The sequence below is a fragment of the Lathyrus oleraceus genome, chromosome 5 (assembly GCF_024323335.1).
Source record: "Lathyrus oleraceus cultivar Zhongwan6 chromosome 5, CAAS_Psat_ZW6_1.0, whole genome shotgun sequence".
NCBI lineage: Eukaryota > Viridiplantae > Streptophyta > Magnoliopsida > Fabales > Fabaceae > Lathyrus > Lathyrus oleraceus.
This window is the reverse complement of record NC_066583.1, coordinates 389,525,979-389,547,634: the sequence shown is the minus strand read 5'-3', so window position 1 is coordinate 389,547,634 and position 21,656 is coordinate 389,525,979. Positions and strand designations below refer to the sequence as shown.

Here is a 21,656-nt window from a genome sequence, read left to right as displayed (position 1 = left end):
TCCAATGAGCAGATTCAACCCTAAAAATATCAAATATAAAAAATACCATTAGATATTGAAAATATCAAATATTAAAAATATCAGATATTGAAAATAACACATAAAAAAACATAAAAATAATATCAGATATAAAAATAACACATACAAAATTATAAGACGTACCGATTAGTCGTTGTGTTACCCAAATGTAGGACTCGATTAATCCATGCTCCAACAAATCTATGCCTATGTGGAGTCAACCATGTGTCTTTCACATAATTAATAAATCCACTATAATCAACACATGCTTGCTCAAGTTGATGCAACCGCTGACCATACTCAACCTCATCACTAGCCCAGACAACTTCCATCCATAATGTGTCTATCGTCTTTTGCAGGTCATTCACCACATGTTGTTTGCATTTGGCACCAACGTTTTTGTTAATGTGAAATCTACATAGCAAATTAATCGAGTTGGGAAACACAACTTCAATTGCTTTCATCAAAGCAAGATCTCTATCTGTCAAAATCACTTGTGGACACATGTCTTTCTTCACAAACAACTCTTTTAATTTCTCCAATACCCAGCAAAAATTCTCTGTTTGCTCAGACTCCATATACGCAAATCCAACAGCAAAAGTCAACTCAGTCGATGTCATGCCAACAATTTCAAACAAAGGTTGTCTATATTTGTTTGTCTTGTAGGTGCTATCCATAACTAACACAATCGGAAATATATTCAACAACTTAACTGAATTAGGATGTGCCCAAAATATCTCTCTCACCACTTCCGAGTCATCCTTTTTTCTACTCCAATACACATATCCTGCATCCTCAATAAGCTTAAACAGATGTTGTATCTCACTCCTTGGACCTCTTATCTCTTTTTCTATCACACTCTTATGCTTGTATACTTGCGTAATCCGAGTGACATTCTCAGGAAACTTGTCTTGCAAGGAAAGCAAAATGTTTCTAGGTGCTACATGTCTCTTTACCAAATCAGCGACATGTTGCTTCTCATCTGTGGTCAACCTACCAATAAACGAATGACCTTCTAATCTATCAGGTAAACCATGATTATGTAACCCACATTTTACATCAATCTTCCAACCAGATCCATCTTTCGCCGGAGTCGACCTGATTTTAAATGGACATCCACATTTCTTGGACGCACTTTGGGTACCACTATCACTAATCTTGTGTTTCCCACCTTTATCACAACCAAATATTATTTTGTTACTTCTCCCTCTCTTCCCCGTTTCAGTATCTGAACGACTGATAATAACAGTTACTTTATTGTCGATTCCAACCTCTTTAATCCATCTGATAACCTCTTCTCGTGTACCAAATATTTCCGTCGTCATAAACGCATCAGTAGTATCTACACATATTTTGGGAAGATTTTCCATTTCTGCAAAAAAAAAAAATTAAAATTAAAATTAAAAAAAAAAACGTACCGGAAGACTTAAAGAAAGACTTCCGGAACACACATAATACATACCGGAACACTTCTCCAAAGAGTTCCGGTATGCAAAATTTGTTCACCGGAACTCTTTTAAGAAGTGTTCCGGTTTTGACTTTTTTTTTATTTGAACCGGAACTCTTTCCTTAAGTGTTCCGGTTTGTTTTTTTGTGTGTTTCGGAAGTCATTCCTAAAGTCTTCCGGTTTGGAAAAATACATATCTGAAGTCTTTTTGCAGGAGTTCCGGTGCGGAAAACTTTACTTTATACCCCTACATTTATCCATGTACCCCTACATTTTATAAAAAATACCAATTTTACCCCTACATTTTATAAAAAGTACAAATTTTATCCTTATATATTTTTAACTAATTTATTATTTTATTTTTAAATATTTTTTAAAATTTATTTTGCGTACCGGAAGAGTTTCCAAAAGAGTTCCGGTAGTATTTTTTAACTTTTCTTGTGTGTACCGGAAGACTTTGCAAAAGAGTTCTGGTACACAAAAAGTGACTACCGGAACTCTTTTGTAAAGTCTTCCGGTATACAAAAAAAAATTAAAAAAAAAATGCTTGAAAAATGAGTACCGAAACTCTTTTCCAAAGTCTTCCGGTACACAAAAATTGACTACCGGAACTCTTTTCCAAAGTCTTCCGATACACACAAAAATATTAAAAAAATACTTGAAAAATGACTACCGGAACTCTTTTGCAAAGTTTTCCGATACACAAAAATTGACTTCCGAAACTCTTTTGCAAAGTCTTCCGGTACACAAAAAAATATTTTAAAAAATACTTGAAAAATGACTACCGGAACTCTTTTCAAAAGTCTTCCGGTACACAAAAATTGACTACCGGAACTCTTTTGCAAAGTCTTCCGGTATACAAAAAAATATTGAAAAAATGTTTGAAAAATGACTACCGGAACTCTTTTGTAAAGTCTTCCGGTACACAAAAATTTTATTTTAAAAAATTAAAAATAAAATAATAAATTAGTTTAAAATATATAAAGATAAAATTGGTATTTTTATGAAATATAGGGGTGTAGAGATAAATGTAGGGGTATGAGGTAAAATTTTCTCCGGTGCGAGGGATGTGAAAGTGTAATTTTTGCAATTTTTAACTGAATGGTAAAAATGAAATGGTAAATTGGTTAAAACCAATTAAGGATAAAATGGGAATTTTTAAATTTTTGTAGGGGTATGGGGTTAATTGTAAGAGTACAAGGTAAAATTTTCAAGAATAGGTTGATTGGGATTTTAATATCATACGAACTTTTATTAGTCCAGCTCATAAATAAGCTAGCCTCGTTGCTTATTATAACAAGTATAATTCAATGTAAACTGAACAGCATACTTAAAGCCTAGTATCCTGGCAAATCTATAAAGAAAAATATGAGATTCAAACAGATTTTTTCAGCAAAAAACTTATAACACTTCAAAATGAATAAAGAAATCATCAACAATAAATTACAAGGCAAACTTGTTTGGTAAATTTTAAATACCAATTGCTCATTTACATTGATCAATCTAGTTGATTTTACACTAAATAAAACAAATTAACTTTGGTACATGCGAATGGCTAGCGATCAAAAAAATTTAAAAACAAAAAGCAACTAGAAAAGGTTCCTGACTTGTTGTGAACATTCTCAATTTCAAAGAGTGGAAAATTCAACCCAGCTCAATTTACATTCAGTAACTCTTGCCTGGAATGTAAAACCATATTGAATCCCGCTAATAACGCTGAACGGTCTAAACATATCAGCTTCAGCCACCAGATAGTCGTGAAACTGATGAAATAACTTATGGATCGCCAGGAGGTAGAATGATCCATTATTCAACGCTATCAGCTACAATTGGTGGAACAAATCTACCATTCTCAAGTGTTTGCTCAAAGATATGTCCCACTCTCAGCAGCTCTCCCTGCAAATAAATTCCAAGCCAAAGAATGATTCTATTGGTCAATGACAAAAAACAGTCTTTCATGACAATGTCGATCAAGTGCACTTTTCTATGACAAAAACGAAGCCAAGCACGAATCACGTATAGTAATTCGTTTTTGAAGAAAACTTGAATTTCATTAACGAGGTTCTTTTTACTGTTTTCCTTTTGAATTTTCCTAACCATTCGGTTCACTATCTGTCATCGTGGAGCGCCAGTTTTAGGCCTGGTTTGGTTAAACAACTTAATTACATGCTTATTATGTATGTGTTATGTATAAGTTATTTCTATAACAAAAGATAAAATAAAGTCAAACTGTTTTCGTGTAATGTTTTTATAAGCTATCATGGAAACCTTATAGAAGTAATCTGAAAGTAGCTTATGAACAATAAGTTGTTTCCATAACAACATGGCTTTATTTTTCTTAATATATGGCCGTGTTAAATCTTCTTCAAATTAAAGTGCAAATAATCTTTAGGTCACAACCATTTGCCTCTTTAATACTCTGAAGAAAGGAAGACTAGAAAAGAAAACAAAACTAGAGGATACATAGAAAGGGAAACTCAATACCTCATGAAATGCTGCACCAATCATTTGCAGGCCAACAGGAAGGCCTGCAGTTCCATTCTCAATAAATCCACAAGGTAAAACCAAGGCAGGCAGTCCAGCTAGGTTGACATTTACCTACAAATAGAGAAACAGCCAATAGAGAAGGGAAACTTTATACTTGGCATGTTCATGTAAATAAAGTAGCTAGAAATGAAATTACAAACAATTCACAAAGAATATCAAACTCTAAATCACCGGGTAATTAACTAGTTTTCTTCCAACTTAATAAAAATATATTAGGATCTTTATATTTATTGTATAGGGTTCCTGTATAGACATATCTATCATATCACATCTTGTAAACAGGAAAAATATCTCATACTTTAATGTTGTATTTATTGCTTTGAATTGAACCTTATAAAAACCGACTCTGCTGTGTAGTTGAGACACAGACTCACAACATCATGGCTCTATTTTTTCTAGTTCAACACAACTTATGTGGAATAATGACATAACTTGGCAGGGATATATTCCTTTGCAGAGTAACTATAATTCACAATACTATATAATTGACACATGTTAAGGCACTAATACAATACAACAGCCCTGCAGTTAATGGTTAATGAAGATAATTCTGAGACCGTTTAGATCAATGTTGTTAAATAGCCGCTATATCGGCTTTCGGGCTATAGTGTAGCGGAATTTGGACAAACTACTATTGTTCTGCAATATGCCATGAAGTACAAAATGTTGTTAAATAGCCGCTATAGCGGCACAATAGCACTAATGCATACCGGAATTTTAACAATATGTAATTGGCAACACTGGTTTAGATTGAATATCTATTATCTAAGGCATAAACAAGCAGTGCTGCGGCCAGCTCAATGACTCAAACTCTAAGCTTTAGTTACTCATGTATGAATCAGAGTTATCGATAGCGGCGGCGCTATCCCGGGATAGCGGCGGCGCTATCCCGGGATAGCGACCCGGAGCGATGACCCTCCGCTATGGAGGAGCGGTTCGCTTCTCAATTTGGAATAGCGGCCGCTATTTGATGTTTAAAGGGTAGCAGGAGTGGAGCGCTTCCCGGCCTGAGCAGGTTTGAACTGTTTTGAACGCGAAAACAATCCAATAGTGGTTATGCCACTATCCCATTTTTGGGGTCGGCCGCTCCGCTCCGCTATCTGGGATTGATAACTCTGGTATGAATCAAGCTTAAGTTCCATGGAGTCTAAATTGAATAGCACAAATCCAAACCTCGTCCAAACACTGTCTAGCTCACATTCAATTAGAAGTATGAGACAGAAATTTAGCCAATAAGAAGAATGAAATACTCACAGTCATGATGTCACCAGCATACATAGCCAAAGGATCATTTTTCTTTTCACCTGCAAATCTCAAAGACAATGAAACAATTACTACTGCGGGGACTAACTTGCAATTATGCCAACGGAGTGATATGCAGATGCCTACCAATTTTATAAGCGGCTGAAGGAGCTGCAGGGGAAATCAAGATATCATATTGATCCAGTGCCTCTTTAAAGCTATTCCTTATAATGGTTCTCACCTGCGATATATAACACACATAAAACATCTTGAAGTTCCCAAACCTTTAAAACAAACACTTACAACACACATAAAACATCTTCTTGAAGTTCCAAAACCTCTAAAACAAAAACTTAGAATATCGATAAGACAACCTAGGAAATGAAGCAATAGTTTAACTATCACAGTAATATCTATATTTAGTAACATTATATTCTAAAAGACACAGACAAGAGTGGACATATAGTGTGTGTGTGTGTAAAGACGTGAGAGTAGTATTTATCTGAGTCCTTGGGTGAAGACTTAGAATATCTATATTTAGTAACATTATATTCTACATGTATTTATCTGAGTCCTTGGGTGAAGACTTGAGAGGTAGATCAGTCCTACAATAAAAACATAAAATTAACTAAGCAGTACCTGCTGTGCTCGCTTGTAATATGCATCATAGTAACCAGCTGAAAGGGCATACGTCCCCATCAAAATTCTCATTTTCACCTGAAATGTATAAAAAATAGAAAGCCAACTCAAAAGAGGAATAAATACAAAAATGGACTATTTCTTTTATATAGTTATATGTAAGGCTATCAAAAATCTTGCAGCCAAATTTGAAATTAAGAAAGGCTCAAGGGGGTGCACCTCTGAACCTAACCCTTTGGCTCGGGAATCTCCATAAAGAGAGCCTAGCTCTTCAGCATAAACTTGGTTTCCATATCTAGATATAGAGGAGATGGATCCAAGCCAAGCAAAATGGTTTGTCAAAGAAAATAAAGCACACAAAATAAAACAGTGTTGAGTTGTGTGTATATTTGGACGAAGAGAGAGAAGGATACACGGGGAGTCAGCCACTGACCTAATACCATCATAGCGAGACAAGTTGGAAGATGATTCAGACAAAGCGAGGATATAGTAAGCTGGCAATCCAAGCGAAAAGGGTGGCAGCGACACCTGTAAGTTCATGGACAAATGAAAAGGATGAATTAATAGACGAATAAATTGTAATAATATGAGCCTGTAGAGTAACTACAGAAACTATCATTCAGATTAGAGTTATAGAAAAATGAAGTGAAGGACCTCATTAACCGTGCATCCTAATTCCTCAAAATGGGAAGCAGCAGCACGAATTGTAGAAACTACTCCAGCCTCAACACCATCTTCAATAGTTTCACGGATCAAACCAACTCTCAGCCCTTTCAAGGGCTTACTTTCAAAAGAACTTGCAGAGTCAAAATGAGATAGAAAGTTGGGCACCTCCTGAAAAATTATATTATTATTAATTATTCATTGTTGAAAAGAAATTGGTATAATAACAAAGAAAAAAAAAGCATAAACACTAACAACAAATTCAGCAAATACCTATCATATTGAACAGAGATTATACCAAACATTGTCAATAATCATTGTGAATAATGAGATATTAGAAACCTACAACATTTATACTAAACATGGTCAGAACTTATACCTGTTTACTTGAGGTGGCATCAAATCTATCATGACCAGCAATTGCATGAAGGAGAATCCCAGTATCAGCGACCGATGAACCAAAGCAGCCAATGGCATCAAGGGATGATGCATACGCCATAAGTCCAAATCTTGAGACACGCCCATATGTTGGCTTCAAACCTACGACGCCGCAAAAAGATGCTGGCTGCCTCACACTTCCGCCAGTATCACTTCCCAACGATACAACACACTGCCTGGCAGAAACTGCAGCTGCCGATCCTCCAGATGATCCTCCCGGTACCCTAGAAACATCCCACGGGTTGGCAGTCACCTATTGAATGAACATAGGTATCACCTGAGTAAACATATTCCAGTTACAAATGGGCGATACAAGTAATAAACTAGAAACCAAATTATAAAAGCTTAGCCTACCCACTCACAGAGAACAAAAGAACACAATTCTACTTTTTGTATATTTTGCAATAACAAAAATATAAATTTAGCACTATATGGATCCAAATGCACCGCTTTATGCGTCTATCGGGTCACTCATCGACAATTTTCAGCTGACCCGGTTCCTCTACAATCTCTCTCTAAATCCCACAGTCCCTACAGGGGATCCAATAGGCAATTTTAATTCTTCTCATTTTCTCTCCTAAACAAATGTAGAATGCCTGCTCACGAGCTTAATTCAATTGCTAAACACAAGTTATCTGAAACAAGTAACTACATAATGTCACCACTCACAGCTTCTCACATTCACTACCAATACTACAAACTGGGTATGTCATTTGAAATTTGAGAGGAAACATTCTTAGATACACCTAGACACTGTTCTTTAATCATGCCACTCAATGCGCGCGACATCAGCCAAGTGGATCATAAATCGTCATGATTTCTCACCAACACTGAACCCACACTAATGTATCTAAGAATCTCCCATATAGAAAACATCAACAACAATAAAATATATATCTTAAAAACCAAAAAAATAAGGTTAGTATATATACTCAATTTAAATTCAGCATGAATGGCCCCTCAAACCGGAAAAGAAAAGCACATTGATCTTTAAAATCAACACAAAAAAAAACTACCAGGTAAAAAGAGAACAAACGGAAATGCACTACAATACAAAGCAAAAAAAAATGAAATGGATTTTCTTTTGTACCTTCAAATATTGTAGAGTTCCCGAACCCCCACGAACTATATGAATTCTAAGGATTTAAAAACTCAATCATTTATATAAGCATTGACAGAGGAATCCACTTAACCCATATGTACTGAGATAGGGGAAGAAAAGTATGCAATGCTAAAACAAAATGCACAGGGCTCAGAGATCAGAAACCCCACAACTCAACATCCAAGGTTTTAAAACACTGCGAAAACAAACTGTATCAGAAGGTGCAAATTCCAATATTTTAAGAAAAGAAAAACAAATTATGATTAATTCATACAGCGACGACCGCAATCAACCTGTACGCGACCATGACCATGACGCGACAGTTATTTAAACCTTCCAGATTATCAAATAAATCACCACCATCATTCCTTTGTAAACAAATAATCTTCCATGCATTGAATTAAAATCAACTACGACTGATGATTCATACTAGTGTGCAGAAAAAGAAGGAAAGATCATTAAACACGTTCAGAGAGAAACTGATACTGAAATTCACTAGGAATTATGATCCAAAGTTTCAAACTAGGGTACGGGAATTAAAAAAACTGAGTTCAAATTGAACGTATATATATAGAAAGAGAACCTGAAATGCAGAGGCTTCAGTGGTGCTACCCATACCAAACTCATCCATATTAGTTTTCCCAACAACAATGCCACCCAATTCCCTCACTCTCTTCACAGCAGTAGCATCAAACGGCGGCCGGTAATTCTCAAGTATGCGAGAACCACCAGTGGACGGCATGTCAGCCGTACAAATATTATCCTTGACCGCAACAAGGACGCCGGCGAGAGGGCCAACATCCTCCCCAGCGGCGATTCTGCGGTCGAGGTCATGAGCTTGGGAAATAAGAGTCTGGTCGTCGGGGAGATGGAGGAATGAGCGGAGGTGAGGCTCAGTGAGACGGAGGCGCGTGAGGTGGGAGCGGACTAGGTCGACGGCGGAGAGGTTGCGGGAGAGGAGGGAGTGACGAATTGAGAGGATTTGGGATTGGGGTTGCGAGGTTGTTGGGGATTGGGTGGTGATAGAAGCTTGTGGGAGATTTTGGGAGTGGGAAGTGAAGGTGGTGATGGTGGAGGGGATGGAGAAACGAGAGAGGGTGGAACGAGGGGTTTGAAGTGTGGATAGCATTTTCATTTTGCTCCTCTACCGTGACTCCGTGAGAGAAAAGAGAACATATAACAACCCAAGCACAAAGACTACAAATATTTTTTTTGGCTTATTTTAGAATGAATTTCTGAATTTACTATCTACCTATCATAAATCAATTGTCTAAACTTACTATTTTACCATTTCTCTTCTAAAATTTTACATTGATAAATAAGCCTAATCAGTAAACAACAATGTTCTAATTAAAACATTTATATATCTCTATTATACATGTGACATGTATTTTACTAGCTCAATCACACAACTTCTCTCATCCACTTCTCCTAACATACCAAGTGTTCATTTCAATTTTCTTCATCTTCTCTCTTTTATTTTAAAATTTTCTCTCTCATCTTTCTTTCTCTTTTATTTTTCTAGGTATATATAAAAGAAATTGAAACTTTTTTTATGAAATAAAGAGAAATACACAAAAATATTTAATTTTTAAAACATAAAATTTAGTCTAAATAAAAAAAATTATTTTATAATTATTAAAAAATTATTCATTGATATTATCAAATCATCTAATAATTCATGATTATAAAATCAACAAATTATTTTATAAAATTGTTCAAACAACTAACAATTCGTTATAGAGGTTAAAAGTAGTGCACTGTCAGTGTAAAGAAATATTATACTGACATTCATCAAAACATTTTATATTGCCAAATCATAAGAGTATTTTAAAAATAAAAGTGTGATGTGGCGGGATACACAAATCTCATTGGTTTACACTGTCAATGCATATTTCGTTTTCTCTTCATTATAACACAATACATATTTTATTTTTAGAGATTAATTACTATACACTGTCAGTGTAAAAAGTTTTACACCGTCAATTCATCACCATCATCCGTTGTATTACTTTATAGATTTTTAAAATAAAAGTCAAACTTCTTTTAATATCTGACGTCTATGATTAACTGACGGGGTAAAATTCTTTTACACTGTCAGTGTATTTCAATTAAACTCTTATTATTAATCAATTACTATCTTTATTTGAGAGATAAATTTTTATTTTTAAATGTCAAACTTTCTTTTTTTTTCTTTTTTCATCTCACGGATTCTTTTTTTTATATAATTATTTAATATAATTGAGTTTATACAATAATTATTCATTTTACAATTAAGTAATTCATTTCAAATTTACATGTATAATTAAATATATTTTATACTTTATCAAATTGGATAATACTTAATAATGGTGTAGACAACTAACTTTTTATTGGCCACTACCAAAATTTTACCCATTTTATTTTAATCAACAATTATCTTTATTTGAGATATAAAATCTTTAGACATAAATAGTTTTTTGGTTCTTATAAGTTGACGTGTTTTATTTTTCGTCCTTGTATCTTTATTTTTTTGGATAAACTCTTTAAATGTTGAATTTCATTTAATTTTAGTCTCTAAAATTAAAAATCTGCAAGAAAACTCGCAGGTATACTGCGGATTTTAACTTTAGAGAATAAAACCAAAAAAAATAATTAACATTCAAGGATTCTTTCCTAAAAAAAGATATAGGGACGAAAATAAAAAACACGTCAATTTATAATGACCAAAAGACTATTTAAGTCAAATCTTTATTTCCAAATGTCAAAAAATTTTATTTTTTCTTTCTCCATCTCTTAGGTTTCTATTTTCATTTTTGTACAAATATTTAATATAATTATGTTTATACGATCATTTTTATTTTACAATTATAAAACTCATTTCAAATTTACATCTATAATTAAATACATTTTATATCGTATCAAATTGGATAATATTTTATAGTCGTGGAGACAACTCCATCTCACATGTCATTATCAATATAATATCTATTTTATTTTTAATCAACATTAATTGAATTTATAGGATGATTGTTCATTTTACAATTAAGTAAGTTATTTCAAATTAACATATATATCTATATAAATTTTAGGATTAAATATGTTTTTTGTCCCTATAAATAACTCAACATTCAATTTTAATCCCCATAAAATTTTCCTTCAAAGAATGGTCCTTCTAAAATTTCTCGTCCCCAATATTAGTCTCTGCCATTTATTTTCTTTAACGGGTGTTGATGTGTCACGCCACGTGTCATGTCATGTCACTTAAAACCAACTCAAAAAAATTAGTTAAATTCTGGGGTTACAAATCTCCCCTAAATACTTATATTATCTCAAACATTTCATCAAACAGCTTATGTGCAATCTTTCAAAGATGGTGATGGTTTCATTGAATCCCTTAAATCACTTGTCACAGGCCGCATAGAACTTGGAGAAGCAACATAAACACCTTTTGGATCTTGATTCACCAATGTTCCATCCATTTTAGTATTTATTTTGACAAGAATGAAAACTTGATAACCCCACCAAATTTGAATCGCTCATAATTCCCTCAACCACGTCACAATTATGAACATTATTATTATTATTTTGTATCTGTTGTTGATTCAAAACATCTTCTACAGTTCTTGATCATTATAAATATTAAAAATATCCCCTGTCTTGTCAACCAGAGCGGAAGGGACGTGAATCTTACATTTGGTCGGTCAACGCTTGTTTAGAAAGAGTTCATACCTTGTTAATCTTGTTCCCCAACACTAATAGAGGGATACCACTTAATGATGGTTTGCTCAGCAAATCATGAAGTTCACTTCTTAATATGCTAAGGTTATCTGGATCAGACGATTGTTTGGCAATATATCAAACACGTAGACAATATTATGCACATATAAGTTGAACATATACACAATATTACAAATAAAAAGTTTAGTTAAATATGCATCCATAAATGTATCAGTGTATGCATAGGAATCACACACATAAATATTCAAAGCTATAAGAAAATAAGAAGTTTGTTCCATACAAAATAGTAGAAACAACACGGCAATAATGTTTCCATGCTACGAAACCTAGGTTGCCCTCCAAGATCCCATAGCTTAATTGTAACATTTCCTTTTGTTACTTTCCTCATATTGAATCCCACCTGAAATCATATAACAATAGATTGATCAAAAATATTTCCCTTGAGAGATAGTAAACTTCATAAATCAAATTGTTACAAACCCAAGAGAATAGTAAAAAAGTAGGATAAAAAAATAGAAATTTAAGAAACTTCCTATGTACTATTGATTGAAATTGCAAGGTATATATGTTAATGAAGCTGAATATTCTGTTGAATATTAGTTGGCATGAGTTGTTACTTAGCATTTACTTAGACAGATTGTTAGTATCAATTATTGATTTCCTCTATTAAGAGTCAATCCTTTATTTAGCCTTAGATTGATTTACTGCCTTAAATAGGTCCGTTGATTGTCTCTTGTACAGCTATATATTGTTTGCCATTGTATACAGAATATTAAGAAATTGAATAGAAACATTACAGTAGTTTCTGTCATTTCTATATGGCATCAGAGCATGATTCTGATTCTGAGAATAAAAATGAGAAAAAGGTGGAGAGGAACAATGCCTCCAACGAAACAAAAACACCTCCCGCTATCACAAATACATCACCGTATTACCTCAGTCCCTCTGACAATCCAGGAACGCCGCTTGTGGCTGCGACACTCAAAGGCGAGAACTACCGCAATTGGGCACGTTCCATGAGGATGGCATTTCGCGCCAAAAACAAGTTGGGTTTCATCGATGCAGCAATCAAGAAACCTGCGAGAACAAATCTAGATTTCTACAATTGGGAGAGAGCCGATTCAATGGTCATGGAGTGGATAATTAATGTTGTAAAACCATTTTTGCATGGAAGCATCTCTCATGCATCAACTTCAAGAGATATATGGGAGGATCTGGAAGAGAGATTTGCTCAAACTAACGCTCCAAGAATCCACCAGTTATGGCGAATGTTGTGTTTAATGGAGCATGAACCAAAGATGATTGTGACAGAATATTACACCAAGTTCAAAAGTCTTCTTGATGAGCTAGGTGAGTTACAGCCACTTCTAGAGTGTACCTGCGACGCATCTAAAGAGATTCTGAAGAGAAAGGAAAGCCAATATTGTTGGTGTAAGCCCTAGAGGTCAATACTTTTTGGTACTTGTATCGAATTATTTATTAATAATAAAAGGCATTTTCTTTATTATGGTTGTTTAATAAAGTCCCTAGAATAGATAGTCCGTTTAATGTATTAAGTGTGACTTAATCATGAGAACACATTAAACATAAGGACATTATTCTTAAAGTATCCGTAGTCGAGCTTTAGTGTGAAGTGGGATAACATTAAAGCATTAAGACTATTATGTTTGTAGACTGATGATCACATCTCATGGATCATGGATAAAGAGTTATCAAGTCTTAAACATAGGTATGAATATTAGGAGTAATATTTATACCGGATTGACCCGCTATGAGAATACTATATAGAAAGTTATGAAAAGTGTCATAAGTTATTCTCATGGTGATAATAGTGTATTCCACTCTTCGACCTGAAACCACTATGGACCCTAGATGTAGAGTCGAGTGCTTTATTGCTGATCAAACATTGTCCGTAACTGGATAACCATAAAGACAGTTGATGGGTACTCCACGAAGCATGCTGAGGGACATGATTGACCTAGATGGAATTTGCCCATCCTGCATAACAGGATAAATGTCTATGGGCCCAATATTGAACTGGACAAGGATGACACGGTCTATGCCTTGTGTTCAATATAGACATAAGGGCAAAAGGGTAATTATACACATAAGTATTATCACAAAAGGAATTGTCAGATCACATGACATTTTCGTGTCTTGGGTAGCAGTGATGTGTTGCTAGATACCGCTCACTGTTTATTGTGTTAAATGTGTGATTTAATATAATTGCCAACGTCACGAAAAACCTACAGGGTCACACACAAAGGACGGATTGATGAGAGATAGAGTAACTAAGGAATACCGTAAGGTACGGTGCCCTTAAGTGAATTATAGAACATCGTAAGGTACGGTGTACTTGAGTAGAATGCGAAATATGGTAAGGTACCATGGGCTTAAGTGATTTTGGGCATATTATAAGATATGGGCCAAAATACACTTAAGTGGGCTTTTTAGCTTGAAGCCCACACAAGTGGTTCTATAAATAGAACCCTTGTGCAGAAGCATTAATAGTGGTTGCATTAATTTTGTTTTCTCTCCCTCTCACTCAAAGCCTTCATTCGTACCAGCTAGCACTGAGATTGAAGGAATCCGTTTGTGTGGACTGAGTAGAGACGTTGTCATCAATCAACGTTCGTGATCGCTTCGTGGATCTGCATCAAAGGTTTTGATCGTCACAAGAGATCTGCACCAAAGGTTTCAATCGTCACAAGAGGTAAATATTCTATCACTGATCATGACCATTCGTAAGGATCTCTAAAGGAGAAATTTTAATTTTCGCTGCGTTTTGGACCGCAATTCTCCTTCAAATATGTGCACCCATTCCTTGGAAGTCTTAACAATGAGCGATTTGAGCATGTTAAGGCAACCATGTTGAACACTGAACCTTTGCCTTCGCTACGAAGGGTCTTCAATCACGCCATCAGAGAAGAGGCCAGGAACACAAGTGAAAGAGGTAAGATGGTCACAGTCAAGGGAGAATCAGGAGGATCTGCCTTTTATGCTCCAAATCAGAATAGGCTAAGAAGAGATGGACAAAAGCCAAAATGTGATCATTGTGGCAAAGTTGGTCACACCAAGGCGGGTTGCTTTGAGATTACAGGTTATCCGGAAAACTGGGGCACACGAAGGACGCAACGTTATCCAAGAGACAATGGAGGACAGCCCAGAGCTTACCATGCACATGTTACTGAAGATCAAAAAGAAGAGAAAGAAACAGTGTAGGGGCGAGCGTTGCATGGTCCGCGTGTGATGCATCATGACTCTTTTGATGCTGGTAATGATATGTTATGCAAGGATAAAAAATGGATCTTGGACAGTGGTGCATCACACCACATGACTCCTCTATTATCCTTAATGAGAGGGGTAACCAAGATTGAGAAACCTTTCTATATCACTGTTCCTACAGGGAATGTAGTGTTAGTAGAGGAAATGGGGATCATTGATCTTAACAAAGACATAACTTTGCACAACGTTTTATTTGTGCCTGAGTTTGATTGCAATTTGATTTCAATTTGTCAATTGACTAGCGATTTAAATTGCTTTATAACTTATCATTCTAATCATTGTTTGATACAGGATATTGTCACGAAGAAGAAGATTGGTTTAAGTGATGTACATGGTGGGGTTTACGTGCTGAGGCAAGAAGTTCAAGGGTCAGCTTTCAAGGCTCATCATGAAAACGAAATTGCTCTCTGGCATGCACACATGGGACATCCCTCTTCTCAAGTCACGCGATGTATATCTCAGCTAGTGAATTTTAATTTCAAAAATAATGTAGTCCATTGTTATGACATATGCCATAGATCAAAACAATGCAGACTTCCATTTCCTATTAGTTATAATAAAGCTGAGAATCCTTTTTACCTTATACATTGTGACTTATGGGGGAAATATAGCACTAACTCTCATAATGGTTGTCACTATTTTCTTACGATCATTGATGATTATTCGCGTGGAACATGGGTATACTTGATGAAAGAAAAAACAGAAGTTCTAAAAATCTTGATAAATTTTCTCAACATGATAAGGACACGATATAATGGAAAGGTCAAGAGATTGCGTAGTGACAATGGGACATAATTTACGAACCATGCTTTTCAAGAAATTCTTCACCAAGAAGGAATCCTACATGAAACTTCATGCGTAGGAACGCCCCAACAAAATGCAAGGGTGGAAAGGAAGCATAGACACATACTCAACGTTGCACGAGCCTTGAGGTTCCAAGCTAACTTGCCCATCTCATTTTGGGGGGAATGTGTTTTGACAGCCACCTACCTAATCAATAGAACGCCTACAATGGTTAATGAGGGAATGACTCCATATGAGAAGTTATTTGGCAAACCTCAATCATATGAAGATATCAAGACTTTTGGGTGCTTGTGCTATGTTAAGAATTTAAGCAAACAATGAGATAAGTTCGATTCTAGAGCAGAAAGGTGTGTCTTTGTGGGATACCCTAAGGGTCAAAAAGGTTGTACGGTGTACAATCTAAGGACACGAGAAATTTATGTATCGAGAGATGTGGTGTTCTATGAGAATGTTTTTCCTTATGCATCACAAGAAAAAGGCAACAATGGAGATGACCCTCCACCAATGTTTGCTCCTAATTCCATCTCTGTTGAAGAGGAAACTGCACCTACCCACGATAGGCAGTAGAACCAGAATGATTTGCTCACTCAATCAGCAGAAGATCAATAAGTTGTGGAAGTAAATTCTGATGTGGTTGATGTTGTCGAAGAACCTTATAATGAAGGAGAAAGTGAGCTCACACACTTGGGGCCAAGGATCGGAAATCCATCTAAACATCTGAATGACTATCATTGCTATTCGACAGAGAAAACCCGCACATGTACATCGCCAAACTCGTCAACTTCTTCAGGTATGGTATATCCTATATCAAATTATGTAAATTATGATGAGTTTTCAAGAAAAACATCAAGCTTATCTTGCAGCAATTGAAAGCATCGAGGAGCCACAATCATACAAGCAAGCAACTCAAACGCAAAAATGGAGGGATGCCATGTCACAAGAACTCAAGGCCTTAGAAGAAAATAAAACGTGGGAGTTGGCAAGGCTTCCAAAAGGAAAGAAGACAGTGGGTTGCAGATGGGTGTACAAGGTTAAGTACAAGTCATCCGGTGAAGTTGAGAAGTATAAAGCCCGACTCGTAGCGAAGGGATACACACAAGTTAAAGGAGACGACTTCAATGATACTTTTGCACCAGTCGCCAAGATGACAACCGTAAGATGTTTACTTACTGTTGCAGTGGACAAAGGATGGGAACTTCATCAAATGGATGTAAGCAATGCATTCCTACACGGAGAGTTAGATGAGGAGGTATATATGGAAGTACCACCAGGTTACAATGCTCTTAATGACGGCATGGTGTGTCGCTTAAGAAAGTCATTATATGGTCTTAGGCAGGCCTCACACAATTGGTACTCAAAGTTGTCCCAAGCATTAGTGAGGTATGGTTTCCAGGAATGTGAAGCTGACCATAACCTATTTACATACTCGTGTGAATCTGTTTTCATAGTTGTGCTTATTTATGTTGATGATCTTATTGTGGCTGGGAATGATGTAAAATCATGTGTAAAATTCAAACAATATCTCAAGGAGTGTTTCCACATGAGAGACTTGGGAGGGCTGAAGTACTTCCTCGGTCTAGAACTGGTTCGTGGTCCCTCCAGATTGTTCATATGTCAAAGAAAGTATACCTTGGACATACTAAACGAATGTGGGATGCTAGCTTGCAAACTTGCATCTCTGCCACTTGCACCAAATCACAAATTAGCATTGGATTCGAGTTTTTTATATGATGATCCTTCAAAGTACCGCAGATTGGTGGGACGACTCATTTACCTCACAATCACTATGCCAGAGTTGACATACTTGGTGCATATTCTCAGCCAGGTCATGCAGGAACCTCACCGAGGGCATTGGGACGCAACAATGCTTATCTTGAGATACTTAAAGTTTGCACCAGGGCAGGGCATTATCATCCCCAAAGACAATGATCTCAAGCTAGTTGCATATTATGATTCCGATTATGCATCATGTCCACTAACCAGGAGGTCAATATCGGGCTACCTAATGAAGTTGGGAGCAGCTCCAATATCATGGAAAACCAAGAAACAGACTACAGTATCGAGATCCTCTAGTGAGGCGGAGTACAGAGCAATGGCGCACGCCACAAGTGAAATCATATGGCTGCGAAGATTGCTCGCGCATTTGCAAGTGGAATTTGATTCTCCTACAATTCTACATTGTGATAATCAAGCTACTATTCATTTAGCTTCCAATCCGGTCTTTCACGAAAGGACGAAGCATATTGAGGTGGATTGTCATTTTATTAGAGAATTCATCAGCAAGGGAGTTACATCTACTGCTCACATACCAACCAGATCACAACAAGCTGACATCTTCACAAAATCTTTAGGAACTAAGCAATTTCAGGAGTTATCTATCAAGTTGGGATCTCACAACCCTCAACCTCCAACTTGAGGGGGAGTAATGAAGTTGAATATTCTGTTGAATATTTTGTTGAATATTAGTTGGCATGAGTTGTTACTTAGCATTTACTTAGACAGGTTGTTAGTATCAATTATTAATTTCCTCTATTAAGAGTCAATCTTTTATTTAGCCTTAGATTGATTTACTGCCTTAAATAGGTATGTTGATTGTCTCTTGTACAGTTATATATTGCTTGTCATTGTATACATAATATTAAGAAATTGAATAGAAACATTACAGTAGTTTCTGTCATTTCTATATATGTACTTATAAGTAAAAATGCCCTTATAAAAGGGCATAACTACTTTTCTATATGATTAAAATGGGATCCCTATATGTTCTCAAATTCTACTTAAATCTTATATTGCACCATCTTGCAACTATGAATGTTGTACCTAAATTAATTAAACTGGTCCTTCTAACTACTAAAATAACTACCAAAAATATTTCTCGTGGCTTATGGTTACTATTGCACTCTAATGGAATCAAAATGAAACTTTTAGAATCTGAAGAGCAAAGTGGAGGAATCAAAACGAAACTTTGAAAGATTGCTCAGAAACTGTTTGATGACATGTCCAAGAGAATTAAGGCATTTAGTAGAGGTTTATAACCCCCACAATTTAACTAATATAAAACAAAAGTAATTAATTTAATAAAAATTATACGTGTAAAAAAACACATTTGGCAATGCCACGTATGCCTCTATTAATGGAAACTAATTAGGGAACCAATTTTAGAGACAAAAAAGTTTGCAAGGACCATTGTTTGAAGAAAAAATTTAGAGGGACTAAAATTGAATGTTGGCATATTTATGAGGACCCCTGACATGTTTAATCCTAAATTTTATATTGTATCAAATATATTTACCCGTGCAGACGCACAGGTATCTTGCTAGTTATATTAATAATAATACACATGTGATTGTTTGCATGGATGTCCGGTTTTAATATGAAAGTTGAATATGCTCAAATGTGACGGAGAATGCATGGTTTTCTATTAGGGTATTAGGAACTAACAATTTTATTTGCAATTGCTTATGATATTGTTATTTCTTTATTAATTGATGAGCTTACAAGAAAAGAACTTTGGAGCATTTTTCGCATGTGCAGATAGATCTTAACATGTTAGATGCTCTCCATGATCATATTTTGGTATAACGAGAGGGTTAAGTGTTCTTTGTTGTAAAAAAAATTTAAGGGGACAGATGTTGGATAAGATGTATAAGCCAATATGTTCGACATCTTAAATCAGACTTTGACAAATTATAGAAAACAAGGTGATCAAACAAAAAGCAATAAAGAATACAAGATAATTATTAACCAAATTCAATGCAACATCACCTACATTTATGAGGCTTCCAACCCAAGATAGGAAATTCACTGCTCAATAGAATTAGTACAAGGTGTCTTAGATGAACAACCATAATTCAATGCTTAATCCATTTCTACAAAAAGTATATACAACAACGCCAATCATAATTATTTTTAAGATTCTCAAACTTTGTTGTGAGGAGTTGCAACCTCGACATACGAACTTTGGATGTGCCTTCATGTGCAGTTTTGAGAATCCCCCATGCATCTTTGGCCTTAGTACATCTGATGATCAACCTAAACATGTTCTTGTCCACACCATTGAAAATAACATTCAAGGCTTTGGAGTTTCTAAGAGCTTCATCACCTTCGGTACTTGTCCAATCAACTTCATGCTTTAAGATAAATTATGAATTGTCATAAGTAATCTCAGGGTGTTTCCAACCTTTTATCATAACCTTCCATGTTTTATTGTCCATGGATTTAAGAAAAACAACAATATTGGCTTTCTTATAGTCATAGTTGGTGCCATCTAAGACAAGTGGTCTATTTACTAATCCTTCATCCTTAGTGTTGTCGATTTAAACATAAAGTATCCTCACTATAGCTCACCCTCATAGAACATGGTGTCTTCCCTAATACCAATTGAAGTTATATTTTGAGGGGACATATGACATACCATATGTTTAAGTCAATGTGTTCAACATCTTAAACTAGACTTTGATAGATTATAGAAAACAAGATGATCAATCAAAAATCAATAAAGAACACAAAATAATTGTTAACCTAGTTAAATGCAATATCACCTACAGCTGGGGGGCTTCCAACCTAAAAAAATAAAATTCATTATTAAATATAATTAGTACAAAATGTCTTAGATGAACAACTCTAGTTCAATTCACATCTTCTTAATTCTACTTGTCTATTTCTATTCATAATCCCCCTAAATATGAGAATCCCTCTCATTTACTAACCCTGGTGATAAATACAACAATCAGTTTCAAGAATGTTGAATTACAACTCAACTAAGAAACCAAACTTTATGCCTTTGGATATGAATGTAAGCGCTAGAGTGGTGCACAAACAAAAGACTCAAAAATACAAAGACTCTTCAATCCTTGCACACATTTCAAACATTAGGTTTAACTCTCTTTAAATAGGAATGCAAACTTTGGATTTTTCTTCCTTGGGCATAAGATTTGACCACGTCCAAAATTAGAGAGGATTTTGTTTTTATTTGTTTTTTCAAACACCTCCACAAAAGATTTGATTTGTTTTTATTCAAATTTAAATCTCAAATTTAATAGATTTGATCTTATTAAATCATTTAAACAAATCTAACTAATTACATTGCTAAAAGATAGCAGCAAATCAGTTGCACACAACCTGAAAATACACGCAAAACAACTACAACATTGGCCTACTGATATGGGTCAGATGTTGCACACATGTAGGAACATATTATTCCACATGTGTTTTTCTTCACCAAAGCATCTTGTAAACTCCATATTATTTTTCATAATGCAACCAATCAAATGGAACAACAATTTCTCCCTTTCAAAATTTTTGGCAAAACAACTCTTTCAAAAACTTACAAGATGTGTAAAAGTAAGTCTTACAAACTGAGCAACATAAGCAAACCACAACCAGAACAAACAGACTAAATATTAGCAACAGAAGAAACACATAAGTAAAATGGTTGCTACATATTCAAAATAGAATCGCAATGCTCTCATAAACAAGCACACGATCAATCATGCATGCATACAATCAAAGTAAGTAGTCATTCAAGTTAGTCAGGCCACTCAGAACTACCACTCCCATCAAGCATCTGAGTTCACACATATAGAAAGATCAACTCACAGACATACATGCTCATAGTTGAAGGCAAATACCAAGCCAAATGCTTCACCATGTGAGCACACAAACTCATCAAATGAGTAAACCAGAGCATACATATATCATGCATGATATGTGCACATAACTTATTTCTCCCCCTTTTGCCACAATTTGTAA

General features: G+C 35.3%; 1 protein-coding gene across 1 annotated transcript; it reads right to left on the bottom strand.

Annotated features, from left to right (window-relative positions):
* Nucleotides 1-2,882: 2,882 nt before the first annotated feature.
* Nucleotides 2,883-9,307, bottom strand: LOC127085007 (glutamyl-tRNA(Gln) amidotransferase subunit A, chloroplastic/mitochondrial). Its single transcript, XM_051025562.1, has 10 exons — nucleotides 8,680-9,307; nucleotides 6,936-7,247; nucleotides 6,548-6,727; nucleotides 6,327-6,421; nucleotides 6,113-6,188; nucleotides 5,894-5,971; nucleotides 5,402-5,495; nucleotides 5,267-5,316; nucleotides 3,950-4,063; nucleotides 2,883-3,361 (listed from the first exon to the last, which is right to left on the bottom strand). Exons 1-10 carry the CDS (start codon nucleotides 9,229-9,231, stop codon nucleotides 3,272-3,274), a joined length of 1,641 nt encoding a protein of 546 aa, XP_050881519.1. The 5' UTR covers nucleotides 9,232-9,307; the 3' UTR covers nucleotides 2,883-3,271.
* Between the last annotated feature and the right edge of the window lie 12,349 nt (nucleotides 9,308-21,656).